The sequence below is a fragment of the Anopheles funestus genome, chromosome 3RL, assembly GCF_943734845.2.
Source record: "Anopheles funestus chromosome 3RL, idAnoFuneDA-416_04, whole genome shotgun sequence".
NCBI lineage: Eukaryota > Metazoa > Arthropoda > Insecta > Diptera > Culicidae > Anopheles > Anopheles funestus.
The window spans coordinates 23,234,986-23,256,930 of record NC_064599.1 but is presented as its reverse complement, the minus strand read 5'-3'; the positions used below and the strand labels follow the sequence as shown (position 1 = coordinate 23,256,930).

Below are 21,945 nucleotides of genomic sequence, written 5' to 3'. Positions count from 1 at the left end.
AAAGCTTAGCCGTGGACCGGTTTCCCGAATGTGTTTCGGTGACACTTCGTTTCGAATTTCACCGACATCCACGTCCGGACATGGAAAGCGGTGCATGAGTGACGATCGTACAGGGAATTTCGATCCCAACCAATCCATCATGCGAATCCAGCGGGAGTAGAAGCTTAAATGCAATTGGGTTGTTTCACTCCCAAGCATATCGTAGGTGGGGGTGGATATTAATTGAATTAAAATTGGATCGATCCTTGTGATATGATGTGTATCTGTGGTCAGGTTAATATGCATGTGATGTTGGTTGTATTTGACGATTAATTAAGTTAATAGAATTATTTTATTTTTTCCATTCCCCGGAGAAATAAGCTTAATATTGAGGTTAATAAAAAACAGAGAAAAAATCAAATATATTCTTTGTCGTGAAAGAGTGAGAGCCATACACTGATATTGGACATTCCAATCCAACAAAGTTTTCTTTGAAATTTATTTCTCTCCAACCGATTGTGAAAAATGATACGTGAAGAGTGTGTGTGTTCGCACCGACTGCAAATAGTATTGATTCTAGCAAACGTTCAAGTGTATTTTGTTTGGAGTCCGAGTATTTGCTCAATTGCCGTTGAACTTATCGCAAACAGAACCCCTCTTCATTATTTCTAGATGTTCAGTTCATTTCTTCCCTTTTTTTTCATCAAATTAGATACAACTATTTGCCAGTTTGTCTCTAACTGTCCAGTTATGCAGGCGTCCAAAAGCAAACGCGCATCTACCTTATCATGGATACACAAGCAAAAAAGGTTTGCCCATAATGTAATAGAAAAATACGTCCTCCAAGAGCGACCAGCGCTTCGACAAGGGCGCGTGAGCGTGGAAACACACGGGCAATGAATATGAAAATTTATAAATATGCTAATCAACGTATCACACTATGCACCGGCGACCGAAGTGATCGGATGCTGGTAAGATTGAGCGGAAGTAAGCGTCTGCTACGCTTGCTAAGAGTGGTGGATGCGTGCGATTTTATATTGAGTGTGTTTGTGTACATGTATATGTAAGAGTTTACTTCAATTTTCACGGATAAAAACGATGGAACGGAGCACCGGAGGGGGAGCACTTGGCAGCAATTGTTTTCAACTCAAAGAAATTGCATTTGCACTTCGGTTGAATTGCACGAATTCTCAAATAGATTTATGGAGCGGGCGGTATAGGCCGCCGGATGAACCGTGCATGTCTAGCTAATACGTACAAAAAGAGAACAAAACAAAATCAAGCCAACATTCCAGCTGCTCAAGTTCTGGAAGGTTCTGCAATGTGGAAATCCACGTACAGTCGTAATCAAACTAAATATTCTAATGACACGAACGGTGCACAATACGGCGGGTTTTGAATGCTTAGACCTTCCGGAAGCTAAAGTTAGTTTTTGTACGGGTCGTTATAATGATAAATTATTTATATTTTTTCCAAATGCGTATGCAGTGATTGTGACAACGCAAAAAGCGTTAAAACGATTAGTTATCGCAAAAAGCCAGTGCATTTTTAGTCCCTTTTAAATAGTTAAATAAATAAGATGGAGTCGAATTTAAAATATATTGGATTTTGTTATCAATTGGATGGTAGCTTGATAATTCTATCAGCGTGAAAATAGGAGGATATTATAGTTAAGATAACCAACTAGATGAATCCAGTAAGCCCAGAATATCCGGCATGACTGGATTGTTAAACCAACAAGAAAAAAAGATAGAGAGAGAGAGAGAGAGAGAGAGAGATAAAGAGAGAGGTACTTCAAAACTGTTGAATATGCAAGATATTAGGAGTAAAAGTCCCAATTGACAATTTAGCTTGATATCAAGACCTCATAATATACAATATCCTTACAGTCCCACCAAACACTAAAGAAAACCTTGATTGTAGCTTTTTCTGATTCTCTCACTTGATTCATTTTTGTTTTTGGAGTATTTTATATATGCATCACCCCAACCTCCAAGATTCTGTATAATGCCCATCTTGTTCAAAATAACGTGAAGTGTTTTCTTTAAATATCCAATAAATTGCAATATCCTGTCATGTTCTGTCGTCCAGGATGAGAGTCATTTTTATATTGGAACATTCGGATAGGAAAGGGACAAACGTTTGTCTAGTTGTTTTGCCTTTTAATTATTGCAAAATTTCATATTAATGACCAGTACAATTTAACTCAAGATCCATAACAAACAACATGGGTACTAAGATACAACTTATGTACTAAGCTACTATTTTTGCCTGACCTGTCAAACAAGGGATCAACTATCAAAACCGGTTTGAAATTGACACATACATATAATACAAATATATACATACATAAAATACAAAGATAATTTGACATGGTGACAGATTTGAAATCTATATAATAAAAATAATTGCTTCACAGGACTAATCAAATATGCTATACTGTGTCCAATAAAAATGATCACTAGAAGCATTTAAAAAATACAAAGTTGACATTGAAACGGGATGACATGGTATTGTTTTCCTCGCAGCAAACAGCATTCACACACAGCTGACACACAGTGCAACAGGCTTTGCATTAAAATGCTGCGCTATTTTCGCTTGACATTTAAGACGGATTCTTATCCTTCGGTGTGTATAATACCCACCAAACGCTTCCGTACTGTCACAACAGCAAGTGCTGCTTTTCATGCTTTGTCTTCATACATCAATACATGAACCGAGCGGTCGGAAAAAAGGGAGTGCAGAATGTGCACTAATGCGCCTGGGACACCGCAAGCCACGTGAGGATGGCCATGGCAACCGGATCGGGAGCCCTTAAGCCAATTGCCAACGTGGTTTCGATGACCGTAGTTCATGTGGTCGTCGTCGGAAAAGGGCAACCAATATCACTAACGTATACGCACGCATATGCCACACCACTGTCGATGATAATCCAATTAGAGCGAAGTAATAATCAGCTCTTGGGGCGGTTGACAATGGGTTTTCCCGGAGTTCACAAAAAACCACTCATCCCCGGTCGGGTTTTCTGGTTTGATGAAAAATATAAACAACCCTGTAATGGTCATTGTTGTGAGAACAGAGCAAATGTTGATCGATTCATACATTGAACGTCAAATATACAACCAAATGCGGTGATTTATTTGTTTGAACAATAATTATTAAGCTGTGCCAATTATTTCATCCTTCTCAAAAACCGTAATTTCTAGCCGTGTTTATTATGATCTGGTATATGATCTGGACATGAATTGTCTCCTGTCGAATTGTTGAATTAACGAATGAGAAAGTCTATTTTTAATTTCAGGATAAACAAAGTTTATTTTTAAGTAATAATATTAAACGTGTGAGTTTTACTAACCGCATATATATGTATATTTTTTTTTATTCAGATAGAACGGCCTGGCCGTATTGATGACTAACCGCATATATATTTGGAACTAAAAAGTGAAAATGATTACGCAAAATAATAAATATGTGAAATTTAAAATACAAATAAATTATTTTGAAAATACTCAGATAATTGAATTATTTTTCCATTATTTTTATAATCAAATTAAGGCTTCACTATGGATTGTATAAACTTTTGAACAATCAAATTTATAAGTCCTACATAACAATTGTTTCTTTAATAATGAATGTCCTGTAGTGCATTAAATATACTAATATCTGTCGATCGCAACCCAAGCACACAGATCTTTTGCGACGCTCGGTAATTCAACAACTCGTGTACAGCTCGTAAAGTGGTCTGGCACGTGCCACGCACTACACGTCCCGCAAATGCTCTAAAACATGTCTCTAAGACATGACACATCCTCTCTTCTACCGTACCACCCCTCAAAGACAAACCAACACCGTCGAAGGGGGAAAAAATAAATAAAACCTACCCTACAAGATCACGAGCGAAACCCATCCATCCAGACGGCGAACCCACGATCCCTGGGCGCGTACCAGACATGCCGAACTTTGGAACAACTTTCGATTTCGTTTTGTAAAAGTGAAATTTCGACCATCCTTTCCGGGGCCCCTTCTGGCCAACTCACCCCTGTTACCCACCCTATTAACATTCCCTCCCGCACACACAACCAAAACTCGAATTTTTGGAAGGTTGGTTTCTCTTTCTTTCGTGTCCGTCACATGAGCATGGAGTTGTGTGCGACATGGAGGTGTGTTTTTCGGGCGCCTGGCGAAATGGTTCGTTCTCTCGCTTGCACATTAATTTTTGTTTCCCCTCTCCATCTCGGGCTTTGTCGCTTGTGGCATCGTTTGGGTTATGGGTTTTTTGGCGGCTGGTAAGTCGGATTTTTTGTTGTTGTTGGTTTGTTCGTTTACAAACAGTAAATCTGCGTTGTGTACTAGCGTTTTTTCACCTCTCCACGTCTTTCATGCGACGCACTTTTCCAGCAGCCGCCAGGTCGGAAGGGAACGAGGCAAAACGCGACGGTCAGATCGGAAAAGTGGTGATTCGGCAACACAAAGTTCGGTGGTTCCGCCGATTGCACGGTGGCGAGAAGAGATTTTAATTGACTTATTACCTACCTTCCCGGTAGCTTTTACTCGTCTCGCGTCGTTTTTCCACAAATTCGGTGCGGTTTGGAAGGTTTTTTTTTCAGTTACTTCCTACCAGCCAGCCAATGTTTGGTTGCCATGTCGGGGGCTCACTGCTAGACCAGACGCACGCGGTTCGTTTTCGGCAGTGGGCTTTGTTAAATCACTGATTCGCTAGTTTGGTTGAAAATTTTTTGAGAGAAAAATCTTTCCACCGCAGACGGAATGACGGCCTCTCGCCTACCCATCCGTCTGTGGTCCAAATGAACGCATGATCGATCGATCGAACAATCGAACATTGGCATTTTTCGGCATACCGACTTATCTTTCCCTTCTCATCTTTTGCTTCACAGAGGAAATTCATTACGAAAGGTGAATGTGGGAGGACTTTTCTTCAACGGTTTGATTTTTGTTTCTCTCTCTCTCTCACTCTTTCGACGGCAGGGCGCAATTTTCCGAATGCCACAAGCTCGTTGATTCGTGATTGATGATGGCGATCGATCGATAGGTGATTGACCTGCCGAAACGAAACGATGAGAAGAGCTAAAAAGAAAAAAATCACGCACACAGATACAAAACATGTGCATCTTACAGGAAATGATCATTTCCGCTTGCGATTTGATGCTCCATCCAAAACGGTGATGCGTTTCCGTGGATGACCCCAGTCCGGCACAATTAGTCTGGCCGAACACCGTCAGGCAGGAAGGTGGCTGAACTTTGTGCACATCAACATGGGTTTTCCATTTAACTACGAGTGGTATGGTACGATATGTTAGGTAGATAAAATTCCTCCATCTTAAGTTTCGGATGAAATGGTAATATATTTATTGAAAATTCGAAAACAATGTTTGAAACAGTTAAAAAAAATAAAGTTTATGTCAATATCGCCTAACATCAATCGAAAGTTTGGATTGCATAATATCGTGGTTGAAAGATAATCTATTTAATTTGAGATAGAGAAACAATGCCAAATAAACAGGATTTATATTTTTTTACTGCATGTAAGAAATATAACAATTTTTGTGTTTTGTTTATGTTCTTATAGAATTTCTGAAAATATCAAAAAGAATTAAAGATTGGCTACTTGAAATACATTTCGAGGAAAGAAAAAATCTGCAACATTTGTAGAAAATGTTTAACTATTAAATCCGCGACTAGGCTTACTGCTGAAAATTTTCAAAAAAAATCATTGGAAAATAGGAACGGCTAAACTAATAAGCAAATCATGCAATTTACAAAAAAGAGGGTTTTAGATAGATACGAATGAAACTAGTCGATCACTCTGACCACTTTGACACAAAAGTAATCAATATGACTCACAGTAGTCGAATGGCAGAACCCATATTGTTAAGTCTCTGAACTTAACTTAGATGAACAAATGAACCAAGAAACAACTTATCAATATATACAAAAATGAAAAATAAAATTGTGTAAAAGGAGAATATGATGAAAAACATATGAAAAGAAGCAGAAAGGAAAATATGTACTATACATGAAGCAACAAGAAATATTCAAATAAAGATAAAAAATTGATGCATCGTGAATAACTCAGAGGACGTTGCAAAGTAAAAATTACAGCAAAAAAAAATCAAAACCCTTTACTTACGATCAAACAATCTAACTTAACGGACAAAAAAGTATCAACCCACAGTGCTTGAAAGACACGTTGCCAAGGCTCGGCTGTCCACGTGTTCAAGACACGCAGTCCTCACCAAGCGTCAAACAAGAAATGTGAGCTCGACCAGTTTCGGGCACTTGGTGCGCTTCGCCGAAATTTGCCGCAGCAGCCGAATGAAGCGTAAGAAGAAGCAGGAAAAAAGGTGTACAACCATTCACTTTCTTCCGAACTACAGATCTCCGTAGGAATCTCCGTCGTTTAATTTTCCCCCAAAAAAAATCCCCCCATCACTTCTCGAGTGACTTTGGTGGGCCCCTTGATGAAACACAAACAAGAAAGAGAAGGCCCTTTGGCAGCCGAAAAAACCGTCCCAAGTGGGTAGTGGTGGTTGCACTACCTTCATCAGTACAACCCTATCCGTGCCTGCATGGAGTCGAGCCCTTCGAGTGTTTTGTGCACGGCAGGTTCGATCGTTATCGACGGGCACAAAAAGGACCACGCGTTTCTCCGCCGAGATGCGATCCGATTGCTTTCGAAAGATTAATCAACTTCAAATCGATTCGCTGAAGTATTGGTGGTGATGGTGGTGGTACCTATCGGTGGGTGGTATTTGAAAGGCTTCACCATCCCTTAATAAAACGCACATTAGTCCCTTTTGGGGGGAGCCCGTTGAGGGTTGTATGGTTGAGGATGATAAATAATATGCCAATGTTAGAAATGATTCATATTTCATATTTGCCGAGCAAAGTTTGTGGGTAAAAGATTGAAGCACTTTTCTACAAAACAAGAGCTAAAATGATGCTGCACATAAACGTTGCGATGGGAGCCGAGTGGAGTGTGTAACACATCCCAACAAAAAGCAAAAAAAACCTTTTTCTGCAAAACTAAGCAAATCATCTCACCTTGTGCTAATACTCTTATCGGTTTTATCGGCTAAGCAGACCAGAAAAGCTGAGAATGATTTTTCGATGTTTTGTGTGCGGCCCCGTATTAACATGTCACTCTCGGTCAATTTTCATCCATCACTCTTTGGATTGCAACCGAAATCCGACATCAATCAGCAAGAAATTAGTCCTACGAGACGGTCCCAAATGATGATACACCACTACATTTTGCTTTTAGCTCGGTAAATCTCCACCACGAAGTGACTTCAACGAGTGCACATGAGATGGTGGAGATTTTGGGTGGGATTTTTCTACACATGTTTTGGAAAACCGATTCATGGTGTCCGGTCTGCCCGATAACATCACATTGTCAGAAGCTGTGCGGGGTGGGTAAAAATAAAAAAAGGAAAACTTGTAAAAGAAAAACATCGAAACTCAAACGTACTTGAGAAAGTAATCTCGATCGGGAGGGGGTAAATGGAGGAAAACTAGTCTTAAGGGTGCCTACTTCTACAACCCCTCAACGTAAGTTCCATTTTCTACGTACCGCGGAAGAAAATTTGTTCCATTGCTGCAAACCACATACACACCGAAGGGGGAAACCGAACGTTTCTCGTCCATTGCGTAACATGTTTGCCGTATGTCCGTACGGTTTCGCTCGGTCGCCCAGCCGGCATGAGGAAAACCTCCACCTCCCGCTCCCCTGTTTTTCCTTTTCTCCCTAATGGAATGAGTATACCCATTCCATTCGCTTTTACACACACACACACACCAGCACCAGTACCTGCCACGGTAGGCCGTATTGTGTATCTTCAATGCGTCCCTCCCCCCGAACGCGGCAAATGTGGGCTAAATTGTTGCGGGAATAGTGCAGCGAAAGGAAAATGCTGGAAATTTTCCCAAGCCCTAGTGACTGGGCAAACCGTTTTGCGGTGGGAGTGAACAAGAAATGGTACATGGTAAGGCAAGGACGATGTTTTCCGGTGCACCAACCATCGGTTTCGGATGATCCACTTTTTGTGATTATGTTTCCTTGTGTTGTGCTAGTCTTTTTGGTGAAGTGGAACAATAGGAAAGCACGCACACTCTGCATAAATGTCGTCTCTAATTTAATTAATCTAGCTTTTAGACTTCCGAGTGACTAGCTGCGTGTGATGGCTTGTTAATTTGTTTCTGAGCACTGCAGAACCGGTAGGGAAAAAAGTGTTTAAGAATGATGAAGAAGCTTAAAGTATTAAATATTAATTTATTTTACAAAATGGTTTTTGGTTGGATCTTCTGGTTGCAAAACCAATGTAAATTAAAAATGGAAAAACGGATAAGAATTGCCTTTTTTAAGTCTTAACTTTTTAGCACATGAGTTTAGTAGAAGAATTATCTGAACATCAAATAATTAAATAGGTATAAGAATGTTAAAATTTTTAGTCCAGAGAACGTTAAAGAATATGACATGGTTCAGAAAAAAAAATTAATTTAGATTTTTTGACAATTTTCACGGATGAGCAGTTGAGGGCTCACATACGTACAATATTGCGGTTTGTATGAAATTGAAATTATTATGTTTTGTACAAGTACATTTGTGCATTGTTAGAAATGAAATATTAGTAATATTAAATATTGATTATTGGACTTATTCGGCTTATGATTCTTATATTGATTCATTTATTTTGCTTCTAAAACATTAGAGGTCTAGAATATATTTCATGTTATACAAATTGCACACTGCTGAGTAATATGAATCACATAATATTAGCCAAAATATACTATGAAAAACCCTGATTCTCTATTTTGCTTACTTATTATAGTTGGGTCACCTACCATGGTTGGGTCACCTAGCCTATGTATTGCGAAGAGTAATAAATTTTAGTTGATCGAATTAGAACACCATGTACCGCAGTGTGTGAAGTTAGTATTTTTACTAACTTTTACTCTCAATAAAGGAGTCAATTTCAAGCTTTAAACATTGTAACACTATGATAATCAAGTGAAGTGTACTGGCAACTATTTGCTATAACAATATTTTTAGTTTCATTTGGGAATAGCCTGTCTAGCGAAATCTAACAATATTATTATTTTAGAGGGTAGAATAGTTTTTTTTTTAAATATTACATTAAAGTAAATTCGTCATAAAATATTATGAAAATCTTATATTACTCATATGCGAAAGAATAACAGCACAGCTGGTGTGCTGTAGCCACATGCACCGTGCACAAAAAAAGAACATTTCAAAAGTGATTAAGCGTCGCCTAATTGAAATGCCAACCGTTCTCTAAACGAGCGCGTCATTCCACCGACTCTATCCCATGCATGGCGGCTGCGCCGTTTGATCAATTCTATTGCGCAAAAGATGCAAATGCATCTCCCAACAAAACCCACACGTCCCGGCATCGGTGCGCACAATTGCACAGTTGCAGTTACCGTTTTGCAGAACTTTGGTTAGCTGGTTAGCACCGCGGCCCAACAGCGGCCCCAGATGCATCAGGCGTCTTAATGTCTTAAACGGTTGCCCTGGAACGGGGTAAATCGGTTTGCGGTACTTCCTTTCAGCCCGTTCCAGCACCAAGATTCATAGGCCGAGAATGGCCTTGAACAGTTCACTCACAATGTGGGTCCCGTTTAGGTGAATGCGACCGCCATAGCCACTATCCTAGAACTTGATCTTGAAACTGTGCCAGAACCGACCGCTCGAACGACTTCATTTCGTGCTGATGAGGCTGATGATGACTGGCGCGGACTGTCGCTTCTAGAGTGCACACAAAACCACACGCAGACACACATGCACACACCGCAGAGCACAGGGCGATGCGTTCTTCGTGCGCTTAATTGCAATTGCGCTCGTGCCGGTCGCTGCAATTGGTGACGCGGCGCCGATCGCGAATGTAGTCGCGGTTGTTGCGGTTGCTGCAGTCCGTCACAAACTGCCCGAAGTCAGGCAGTGTGTTAGGAAGGTGTTTGTGTGACGTTCCAGCACAGTGTGTCGGCTGAGGGCTGCGACAAACGGAAACAAACACATTACACAGGGCCGGTTCCAGTGTCCACACTCGCACTCGCGGCTGCAATCGATCACAATCGGTCGCTATCTGGTAGAAGCGACATCATCTCGTGTGAACTGATACAGCTAGGATGGAGGGATAGAGAGAAGTCTTAAATATAATTTACATGATTTCTTCAAACATTTTAATCTTAATCGAATCAGCGTCGTTTGATGTAAAAAATTGTATCTAATTTTGATTTAAAATATCTAAGCTGCTTTATATACTTCAGTGGAATATACTTACTTCTTATGTTTTGTAAATCTTTTGAAATTCTAAAATTCTTTTCTCTATAAAAAATATATTTTCTCTATAAAAAGTATATAACAACCTAAACTTCGCTTAGAACCTTCCACGTCTTTTACACTCGCTGATTTCTTATTTATAGCGATATTGTCTGATAACACACTCACCATGGAATCCCCACTAGATGGTACATATGAACTCTGGCAGGAAAAAATTGTAGCCAGGTTTACTATTTTTCTTTGCTCAATATAAATACCTCATTATCGAGGTACTTTGATTATTTAATAACAGAATAGCATATAGTTTCAAGTGACATAAGGGTTCCCTAATGGAAGGTTCCTGTGCAATGTTTATATGGTTCGAGGTATGCGTTAAACATTAAATCTGATAACTACAGCGAGGAAACCTTTCAAGTTGTGCGTCTTTCTGCAATCTTTTCTCACACACATACGGTCGCGTTCAAACGTAACTACATGCTTCACCGCATTGACTTTAGTTCCTAACATTATAATCGCCTTTCGGCTACCCTTGCCACGGTTACCCCCAGAGGAGGGTTGGCAGAGGGATGCAAATGATGTTCCGGTGCACATATCTCCCCCAGCATCCATTGCACCGTTTGCTTCCGCACGTACTGCAACGACGATTGAATTGATCGTTCACATACTGACGCTTTTGCACGATCGCACGATCACAGACGGAAGCTGGCAGGCAGATAGATAGGGAAGGTGATCCAATCTAAACTTCCCCTAGCGAACTCCAACCCTGCATAGACCACCCTCCATTGGGCCACCGAATGGAGTAGGTTTACTTGCATTAGAGCGGGCTGTTCATTTTTTGTTGTGTCGTTGTCGTTTCCCATCGGTAGTTGTAATTAAACGATCACAACCATCTTCTCAACCAGGCTGGAGAGGGAATTGTTGTACACCACTGCCGGATCGGTTGTTGTAGTGGTAGCCCCGAAGCAACTGAAAAAGTGAATTAATTTTTCAATCGATACGATTGTGCATCAGGACCATACCAGTGCAAAAAAGGGCCACCCGTTTTTTCGTTGTACAGGTGTTTGTAAAATAACCCACGACATAGACGAGTGCCCACTTACTCATCTGCCACGCTGAACAAAACCGCCCAACCGGGTGTATACTTTGCCCTCTACGATCCCGCCCTTTTGTGAAGTGGAGACGATAGGGACCGTTTGTGTTGTACACAAAAACGAGAAATAAATCAACACTGTCTTCAAATAGCGAGTCACTGATAATGGTTGGTGCTGGACAGTACACGCTACTTAGAACGTGCCGGGTGACTCGACCCGCGTCTAATCGCTTAGAATCGGCTCCCAACCCTTTTGCGTACGCTGGAGCGTAAAGGGTACCAATAGGGTGACCGTATGGATCTTGACACTATCATCAGTAGGCCACCAATTTTATGTCCAATAAGCTATTGCAAGGGAACGGAATTGCATATGAGAACTAGGGTTTTTATGACTCTATTAAAGGGAGTAGTATAGGATACTTGAGAATTTTTCATTAAAAAAATGCGTAAAAAATCTTCAACGACTTCCTACTAATCATCATTTTCCAATCATATCCCAACAACTTATACTCCAGTGGAGTGACTGGATACACACATCTATCACACCTAGACAAGCAACATCCTGAATGGGAGTGTCCTTATCCAATCAGCGCCGTAGGATCATACGTTCAGCAATAGACCAAAAGCTTTTCCGTGTGCTTTTCCTCTCCATGTAGCAGCTGGGCAAAAAACAACCCCACCCACTTGGAAGTTATCGGCACACCAAAAGTCTACGGAAAACCCACCCAAACAGCAAAGGGCGCATGAGCAAACTCCGGTCGCTTTGGGGTGGTTAGTTTTCCGCGGCTAGGGCACCCTTATCTTCGGGGCTGTTGTGTGTCACGTCGAAGTCACCCGAACGCGGCACGGCCACAGTACCGTTTCGCACACCGAGCGTCAAACACTGTAGCGTCTTTTTAAGCGCCATTTGGCCTAATCTATTGTACGCGTCAGTTCCGCAACGGGCGCGACCCGATGCGATCGACTGCTTCTAGTGTGCGTGTGTGTGTGCGCGCGTATGTGTGTATATCGAGTTCCCGTTGCTACGAGTGTGTATGTGCGCGTGTATTTGCTTCGGTGATTATTTCTTGCATCACGTAATACGCAAAACACGCTGGATACCGGGCGCGTCTCGGTGTATTACGATTTTTCCTATTGTTTGCATTTTCTCGTTCGTTTCCTCTTCTATTGGTGCTGCTCTCCCCACACTCGCCCACCGGTTGCCGGCCCATGCACTTTTCCCATCACTTTTTTGGGGGAAGGGTGGGTGTGCTATTTCTCCCCACCCGGCCATCCAATTTCCCCGAGACGCATTCCGTTAAACACTTCCGGCAAAGGTGCCCAGCTGTAGAAAAGTGTACGAGCGCAACGTTTGCCAGAAAGGGAAGCTACAAAGAAAGTAAAAGTGTTTCCCATACTTCCCTCCAAAAAAACCCCACTCACCCTCTTTTCCGATAGCATCCCTCTTTCGCACTGTGCCAAGCTTTAAGCTTTCGTGTAGAAGAAAGAGAGAACTGACTAGTTTGTTGTTTTTTGTTGGCCAAAAAGCCCTCCTAACCCTCGTACTGTCAGTTTATCTCACGACAGCATCTACCTGCACAGGAACTGATTTTACGACGGTTTACCGTCGGAGTGTTTTTGTGTGTGTGTGTTAATGGGCTCCCCCGTACACTGGAGCATGGCCATCCAAATCTGGTGATCCCGACGCGGAAAATATTGCGAAAGCAGTGCAGCGCAACAGAGAACACAGTCGGCGAAACAGAAGCGCACCCGCTCAGGTACACAGCGGGAAATAGCCGTGGCGCTACTTTCACTTGAGTTCGGTTCGGGTTTCTCGCTTGTATGCGTGCACAACTTCCGCATGGTTGGTGAAAGGGGTTGCAAAGCCTCGAGCCAGAGTGGGAAATGAAGAGGTATCCCCTCCAAATGAGCAAGAAAAGGCGATAGAGAGAGAGAGAGAGAGAACAGCGGTAGTTCCGATGTGCCATCTGCCCATGAGGTTTTGTGCGGGACGTCATCGTTGTCGTTGCCGTCTGCACGCGCAAGAGTGAAAGTGATCGGTAAGCGCACGGCCACGGTGAGAGTGACGAAGTTGGAAGGTGAGGGTGCCAGGGTGTGTGTGTGTGGTTTTTTTTTTGGCGGGGGATTCGCGACCATCCCCGAACCCGAACCGTAGCCCCTGGAAGTGTGTGGCGTTGCGAGCTTGACGTTGGCTTCGCTGGGCTTACTCTTCGTTCCGAGGTCGATCGTGCGCGATCGCGTACTGACGTTCCGTGGTTTTGTGTTGTCCCTGTGTAACGCTGTGCTCCCAGAGCTGTTGTCCGTTGTGTGTGCCACCCTTGCTGCTGCCACCAGTCCCCGGGGTCTAGGTACCGTAAAGCACCCTACCCTCCACAAGGGGACACGCGGGTTGGCTCTTGTAGGTTCTTAGTTTGCGAAAAGATTCTCAACGCTGCGACATAGTGTACTCAGGTCGGAGAAATACAATACCTCCAGTAGAGGTGAAGACATCATATTGAGTTGATTAGATATAGCGAGTGCGTAATAGTCTTAGAGTTCTGGAGAATTTAAAAGTAACTCCTGAAGAACTGAGCAGTTTCACGGCTGAAGTGATCGGGTCTCTACATACAAAAGCACCACACCAGTATACTAAGCGCACTGCTCAACGAGTATACTAGACACGACTTGCCACTCCAGTCCCGTGGGAAGCTGTTCTATCTGTGTAGGTGCCATTCCCGATCCAGTGTTGCCGGTGTTCCCGAAGGTTTTGTGCGGTTTCCACGGTGCCGATCAGTGTCTGACTGTACGTCCACAAGTTCGCAAGTTTTGCATCGCGTTCCGTGCGCTTCACGTGCGTGTGCATCAGCTGCATACCGTGCAAGAGTGTTAGTTGTTCTAAGTTCGCGAGTTAGAACACACTGCCATCCCACCGGCCACTGATTTGAATAGAGAAGAGCGCAACAATACAGAGTAGAAAAAAGCGGCAAGTGCGACCCGCAACGCATGGTGTAGCACGTACAAGGTCAGCACCGGCGCGCGCGCGCGTTCATACTCCCGTACACAGTATATGCATTTGCATACGCGGGTTCTTGGGTTGGGTGCGGAACTGACCGCGAGTGGAAGTGTAGGACCCGTGAGAGGAAGGGGCAAAAAATAGTACACACAGAGCGCTGCCGTCCGACGCTACCCTAGCCCTGGACGCTAGGAACGCTTTGGCAGAAGCAGTCAAGCCCGTTCCAAGTGTGCGCGGTGGAGTAGTACTCTCTTCCTCGGAAGTTCTCGGTAGCACACTGCCCGGGAAAGTCACTGCAGTGGTTCGCATTCGTTACGCGTTTGGGTTAGGTGAAGATTGTCCAGATATCGGAATATTTGGGGAACGTTCGTGGAACTAGTCCCGCTGGAAGAGATTATTGGCAGTAATCGTTGACGTCGGGTTCATACTGTGGGTGATGTTGTTGGGGTGCTAAATCCCTTGTACGTTGTTCTCCGATGTCTCTGATCGTAGTGCCGACCGGTCCCGACGTTGCGGTCACACACAACCGCTTGCCTTTCGCTCTGTGAGCCGCCGCAACCACAACACCAACAACTTCGTTCCATCCGATATTAGACATCTTGTTGATTAGTTTTATGTTCCTTCTTCCCCATTCTAACTCCTAGAAGTAGACCGATCGCCGCCATATTTAGTATTCACCGGACGGCTCTAGTTCGTGTGTTTCTGCGTGTATCCGTGTATGCGTACGCATGATAGTGAGTGGGTGATTTTGGTTTTAGTGCATCTCCCGTCTCCCATCGTTTAACGCTAGTGCAGCAGCATCCAAACCAATTAACATGGCGTGAGTTGGCACGGCAAATGGGAATATCAGTAATCAGAAACGACGCATGCAAATACTTATCATGATGCAGTGTTGCGCCGTATGTTTGCTGTAGTGGCATTCCAAAAAGTAGTGTGCGTGGCCCAAAAGTCGCTTCTTCGAAGCGTTTGTTTGGTTGTGAAAAGTGTTTGTGGTTCTGGTAATATCGTTCTTGAGTGAGAAAGTAGTGTTGAATTCCTAACAAAACAAATCGTGAGTGTGTGGGAAATTGAAATCTTTCACTGCGGTGTTGACTAAAGCGTTCTCGTAGGTGTTAGTGCAACAGTGAGTGCGTCCTGTTTTGAAGGATACAAAAGAATACCTCGAATGTTTAATATCAACCGTTTAGTGCAATATATTTGGTAATTTTAAGATACTCCGCTTGATATACCTGCTAATATAACGCGTTAAAATGAATATGGAGTTTCAACCCCTGCCACCGGTGTCCACCATGAACATCGGCCCTCCGACGCCGTCCCCATCGCCCCACATCCAGATACTCTCGAACGGTAATGGACCCGCGGGAGGTGGTGGTGGTCCTGGAGGCGGTCACAATGGTATGGGACCCGGAAACAACGGTGTACACAGTCAGCTGCTTGGGCCGATGCCACCACCCAGCATCTTGCCGATCGGTATGCCGCTTCAGCAAGTCGTCCACAACCTCCAACATCTGACCAATGTCGGAGGGCTTAATATGGGTCCACAACAGCAGCAGCAGCAACAACAGCAACAGCAACAACACCAGCAACACCAACAGCAGCAGCAACAGACGCATCAAAATTTGCTCACCAGCAACACACCGGGAGCGAACGGTTTGACCGGAATTCATCATGGCGGCACACAAAATTTGCCTCCAACCTCGCAGCTACTGCAGGCCATCCACCAGAATACCAGCAACAACAATAACAATGGAGCCAATAATAATAACAACAACAACAATACGATTAACCTGAACAACAACAGCAATAGTAATGGTAACAACAATAACAACAGCATCACACAGTACCAGGTGCAGCAGCTTTGGAGACATCACGCATATCTAAACGGTAATGTGTTCGTTTCGTATAGCATCGGTTTTTCGGATCTATTGCTTTGGGTTTTTGTATTGAAAGGATACATTTATTTATGGCACTTTTCGGTGTTTAATAGCTTTAAATATGATTACAATTGCGAATGACTTGAATTTCTTTGCTATTTATATTTCTTCTTGTCTTTGGTAACATTCGACTTAGAACGGTTACATAGAATTCCTCTTCCTAGAACTTCCCGTGCTATTTCTATGCTGGCGTAACCTCTTATTATTATCAACTGTAGTGCATATATCCTTCGTCTTTGTCTTGTACAACACAAGAACCACTTTGTGGTCTTGGCTTTCCACAGGAGTCTTCTATTCTTCCAATCTATTACCCTGGGATTTCTGGCGAATAGTAGATGTACGCTATTTGTCCCAAAATTTATAATTATTGAAATGAACTCAAATAGATGTATTGAAGTATTTTTCATGAAAAACTGGTTTTGTAAGTTTAAAAGAAAGTTTCGCAACATTCCTAGGTGACATTGAACAGATATCAAACCTGGATGACCCTAGAATCCCGGATCTGCGGTACTCTTCGCAAAAGTTCCAATTTTCATGTCCAGGAAAATCACATACCAGTTCACCATTAATCACATTCCCAGACGTGTGTCTTGGGCCGAACAGCACGGACATCAGTACCGGACAAACGGAATGTGTTTTCTTCAGCGACGGGTTCCATTCCCGACCGCTCGTTAATGTCTCCGGCGCAGTTCGTATTGAGCAACACCCGGCCAGCCATTGTTGGGTTAACGTGCTGCAACCCAAACGACTTTGCCCTAAGGGATACCTTGAGTGACGTTGCCGAAAAGCACAGAAACACATCTAAGCACCAGACGTGTAAAACAGGTCTGCATCAAGCATTACTTGAAAGATTCGTCCACGCCAAAGTTTCGAAGGCAAAAACTTTCCATTTCATTTCGCTTCCTCGCGTCCGTTGAAGGGTGATCGTGATGATGGGGTTGGTCTGGTTGCCGAAAAAAAAAAAAATCAACAACTTGACCCAATCGTATCTCAACACGGAACACAGGAGCGTAACCGGTGTGCGTGCAAACATGGATGTGCGCGATGTGAGTGCTTCGCTGTGCACAAATAATACGCACCCAGGGAACCATTTCTTGCCATCAGGCGGACCAGTTTTTTTTTGGCCAACCGAACAGTTTTCGGACACTTGGGACACGGTGGGAAGACCTACGTACGTGTTGGTGTGTGCGTTCGGGAGCGTGTGTGCGTCTTGTGGGAGCGTCCGGGTGGTGGATTTTTACTTTTACTTTCTGCGACATTGACCAAGGGACAACGCGACAATTTCTACAAACATTTGTGTACTGAAGATCAACATCTTGAGATCGAAATTGTGTATGGAAGAAGGTTATTTTTAGACTTTTTTGGGGGTTTTTTTCAGGTTCAACTTTAGACAGCTTGTTGTTTTAATATAGTTGAAAATGAATTTCCGGATTGCTAGTTCCGCTTGGAGAAATGTCTTCTTTTGCGTTCCTAGCCCGGTGCGAGAGTTTTATTTTGCTTCTTAAATAGTTTGTTGATAAAGTTTTATTGCCTCTCCATAACCAGGCAAACTGTAACCTTCTCCCACACCGTTGATGCTGGGTCATATCTTTCTCACTTTCGTTTCCACCCAGACAGACGCGGACATGCGGCTTGATTGCTCCTTTTTACTGAGCTTTTTTTTTCTTTCTCCTATACGAATCGTTGTTACTTTTATTATTTGTTATTCATCACTTCCCCCCTCCTTTTCCACATGGAACACTCATGGGCCAAGATTAAACTCTCCCAAAAAACCAGTTTTACGCACCGTTGAACGATTTCGAATCGCTTCCTCCCATGAAGTAGGTGGGAGTCGTTGGTGGTGGTGCGCCATTTCTTTCCACCATTTCGCAGACGCATAAAAGATCGCGTCGCTCCTGCTACACCGCCGATCGCCAGTTGCGTGTACGCATGATGAAGCGCAAGAGAGGAAAGTCTTTCATATTTTTTTTTTTCGTGCGTTCGTTCATTTTGGGCACTGCCAACCAGTTCGCCAGTTTGGTGCGTACGGGTGCGTAAATTTTGTTGCGCTGTGTCGTGCCGTGTATCGTAGCTTGGTAGGAAGGTTAGTTTTTCTCGGTCTCCAACCGAGTCTGAAACATTTTTGGAGCTTTCAATTTCGGGAGCTTTGTTGTGCGAGTGTGCGTGTTTGCTTCACTTCCTTCTGTTTCCACCGTTTCGATCTGCACTTCTTCCGGTCTGTGGTGTGGATTTAGGATTTGAATTCGTTTACGCACTTTTTTTTCTTTCTCTCTTCTGCTTCTATTATGGAGTAAAAGAGAACGCTCCGTTTGTGCTATTGCACTCTACCGAGCCAGACAGTTTTTGGAATCCATTTTCGGTGCGAGCTAATTAATGTTTGAATTAAAAATGCTAGAAAGTGAAACCGTTTTTTTGTTGTGGCTGTTTTGTCTTCTCCTTCTTTCATTTGGGGTTTTTGTTCAACGTAAAGTGAAGTGATGCTGCTACTATAAGCGAGATTTATTTCCCCGCTTGCTGCAGCCCCCCCACCCATTCCATTCGTTGCTTTTCGGAAATGACCAAAAATGCACTCTCACTAGCACACGGGCCGGGGTACAATCAGCTGTTTCTTTTTCCACTGGTTTCGTGCATCTCTTCAATCAGAAATGGTTGATAAAAACTGATAAGCTTTTCCGCTTACGTATCGTTTGCGCGTGTGGGCTAATTTTAGCCTGGCCGTTCGATGAAAAATGGAAATTAATCCGAAATGTCAAATCCACGCGATGACAGCTTTAGGCGACGGTTTCCAATCGGGAAAGTGTTGCCCGAATGCAATGGTTGAACGAAACAAAAAACAAAATCGAACATTCACCAGTGACCTTCGATCTTTCCCGCTCCGGCGGTAAGGCGGGTCAATCCTTTGCGCGTTGCGAACCACCAATGCAATGGTATCCCGCTGAAGTTTGAGGAAATAAAATTCCCACAAACGTACGTCCCGGCATTTCGGTGAGCATTTTCGGGCCCGTACTGCGGAGGTTGTGCGGTGTTGTCATCGAACGGTTGGCCGGGTCGTGCAAGAATCGAGACGCGGAAGATGTACCTTGGATCGAACGGTCCTCGTTGAGGTTATGGATTATTGATGGGAGAAAGTTTCCGATTGCTTTTCCATAGTGCACACCGCAACTCTGGCATGGACGGGGTGTGATCACGACCGTTTACCACGTGCTGGTGGTATGTGTTACCTTCCTAGTTTTAATGGCTGGTGCATAATTCGCAACCGATGCTGCAACAAAGTGCAGGTGAAGCTAATGGTGTTGCCTATTTCAAATCAAAGCGTGGAATATAAGAAGGACGTTGCTGTGGAGTTCAATTTAATGGAGGGACAAATAAATAAACACCATTGCCCTGTGCCCTTTTAGTTTTACACACGTTTCATAAAAGTTTTATCATGACCTTTTACTCATTTAACTTAATTGTGTGTCTTAATCAATTAAACTTTTTTTATCATTATATCGACCTTAAGGATTTTCAGCCTTAAAATGACGATTGTTTTCGGTCTAAATCAACTAATCCTTTTTTACTAATGTTAAGGATTTAAGGAATTTCTTTACCAATTTCAAGACCATAATTTGACCTTGCATAGTAAAACAAACTTTCCTTTTCTTTAACAACATTAAGACCTTAGGAAATTAGTTTCTTAATATAAGCTACCAGTATAACGACCTCAAGGACTTTGCGACTTGAGCTGAGCTAATAATTTCTTTACCAATTTGAAGAACTTAAGAGCTTTGAGCGTTAAGATTAATTATTCTTCGTTTAACCAATATCGAGACTAATGATCTAATATATCTACATAAAATTTGAACTGGTTAAGCAATATTTAGTGAACTATTAGACTTCAAAGATTTCTAAAGATTTCCAAAGATTTCCTATTTTCCATCCTGCTGGGGAAACAACAAAGTTACTCTACTACAAAGTTTAGTTGACATACATTATTTGAGCAATTCTAGAAATCCCAGCTGATATGATTCATTGTTGATTTCAAAACAACCGAAGTTGAATCGAGCTGAAGTTTGATGTGCTTTTTCCTTTCCCTTTTTTTAACGACCTGTGACACTCTCCAAAAATGGAAGACCAATTCCACGCATTAGTCACGTAAATCGGTCCACTTGGGTAGTAGACAAAACACGCACACAATACTTGCCCTTCGTACCAGCATTCCACCGTACCAACTGTGTCTGTTGGTCATGCAGCTGTTATGCATCGTGCTGCATAATAAACAATTGCCAAGTGGCTCAATCACTGGCCAATTCGCGACATACTGACTGACGCGCAGCTTTTCGTTTTGGAACGTCTTTTAACGACTCTTTTCCTGTAAGGAAATTTTCTTCCGATTTTTTCTCTCTTTCCACTTACTTACACTTTTGTCTTGCTGAGTGTGATTATTAATTTCACGATCATATGCGAAACGAGACAGCAAGACTTTGTCCATAAATTATTAGCCTTTGCTACGAGAAGTGGACCAGTGGTAGTATCTGTTTTTAATTTCATAATTCTTCTCCCGTTTGGTTTTGCCCCCCGTTCCCGTGCTTCGAGTGATAAATTATTTATTTAATTTGTTCGACCCACTATAGACGGGTTTGATAAAACAATAATTTATTTTCCTATTTATAACTGTCATCGGGTAATGGTTTGTTTAACAGCGAATTAATTCGGTGAACAAATGACTTTTTTTTAAATAAAAGTGCTTAAGTATTCTTTCTATGTATTGTTACAAACCACACATCTGCATCGCCAATACTCGTGTTGCATTTTTTTCCCTCGCTGCTGAACAAATTAGTGGCGACTCGTTAAATAGCAACAGTGCATCGTGTAATTACCATTTCCCATTAACATCAGCTAACTACGGCGGGGCCACCTCAATACAGTGATACGCGTGGCTTTGTGCTGGTGTTGCATCGTAATGCACCGAAATGGTTGACGTTTGCAAGCGAATGGAAACACAAGCTAACAACGAGTGCAACAAAAACAAAGAAGAACGCCAAACGATGCTTAAACACTTTGGAAAATGGTGTCCAACTTGTCGATAAGATGACGAAGGCGACAACTGCGTCTGAACGGTCGATGTGGCGTTGGGCCAAAATGGTCAAAACGTTTCCCTTTCCAAACACACACAAACACTTCTCTCGGTGTGCTTCCGTGGAAAACTCTCTCACACAACAACAACAAAAAAACGCACTGTCCCAAAATCGTGTGTTCGATGGGATATTTTTCCACGTGCATAATTTCTTTTAAACGCAGCTAAAAACAAACCTATCCATTGCTGTATAGGTGAGGAGGCGATCTTTTGTAGGAAAAAAAAGATAATTTCCTGAGCTTTTGTGCTTCCTTACTCATTATTCTCACAGCTTTAAGCTTGTACAATTTTGTTTTCTTTAGCGTTCAATAAATGCAATGTGTTTAAAAGGTTGTTTTTTTTCTTCTCGCCTTTAGCTTACACAGCCGGAATCGGAAGACGATTGAATGTGTTAAAGAAGAAAAAAAAACCCAAGCGGAACCTTTGCGTGGGGGTGGGGTGTGTGTATTGTTTTTGTTTGCGTTTGTTTTTTATACCAACGCATGCACGCACCATATTCGCCCTGTCAAAGAC

At 42.7% G+C, this 21,945-nt stretch overlaps 2 protein-coding genes across 11 annotated transcripts in view; one reads left to right on the top strand and one right to left on the bottom strand.

The window, feature by feature from the left end:
• The window catches only part of LOC125771931 (phospholipid-transporting ATPase ABCA3-like), a 256,720-nt gene that overhangs the window by 49,594 nt on the left and 185,181 nt on the right, over positions 1 to 21,945 (bottom strand). The gene's annotated exons all lie outside the window — the stretch shown is intronic.
• The window catches only part of LOC125771961 (uncharacterized), a 59,479-nt gene that overhangs the window by 3,385 nt on the left and 34,149 nt on the right, over positions 1 to 21,945 (top strand). The window contains exon 1 of one of the 10 annotated variants that reach the window (XM_049443190.1): positions 12,465 to 16,266. The exons of 7 other annotated variants lie outside the window; for them this stretch is intronic. In XM_049443190.1, coding sequence (XP_049299147.1) covers positions 15,633 to 16,266 — 634 coding nt within the window. In that variant the 5' untranslated portion in view covers positions 12,465 to 15,632. Of the gene's footprint in view, positions 1 to 12,464; positions 16,267 to 21,945 lie in introns of those variants that run through there. 2 more of the 10 variants (XM_049443189.1, XM_049443191.1) reach the window with 2 other exon arrangements.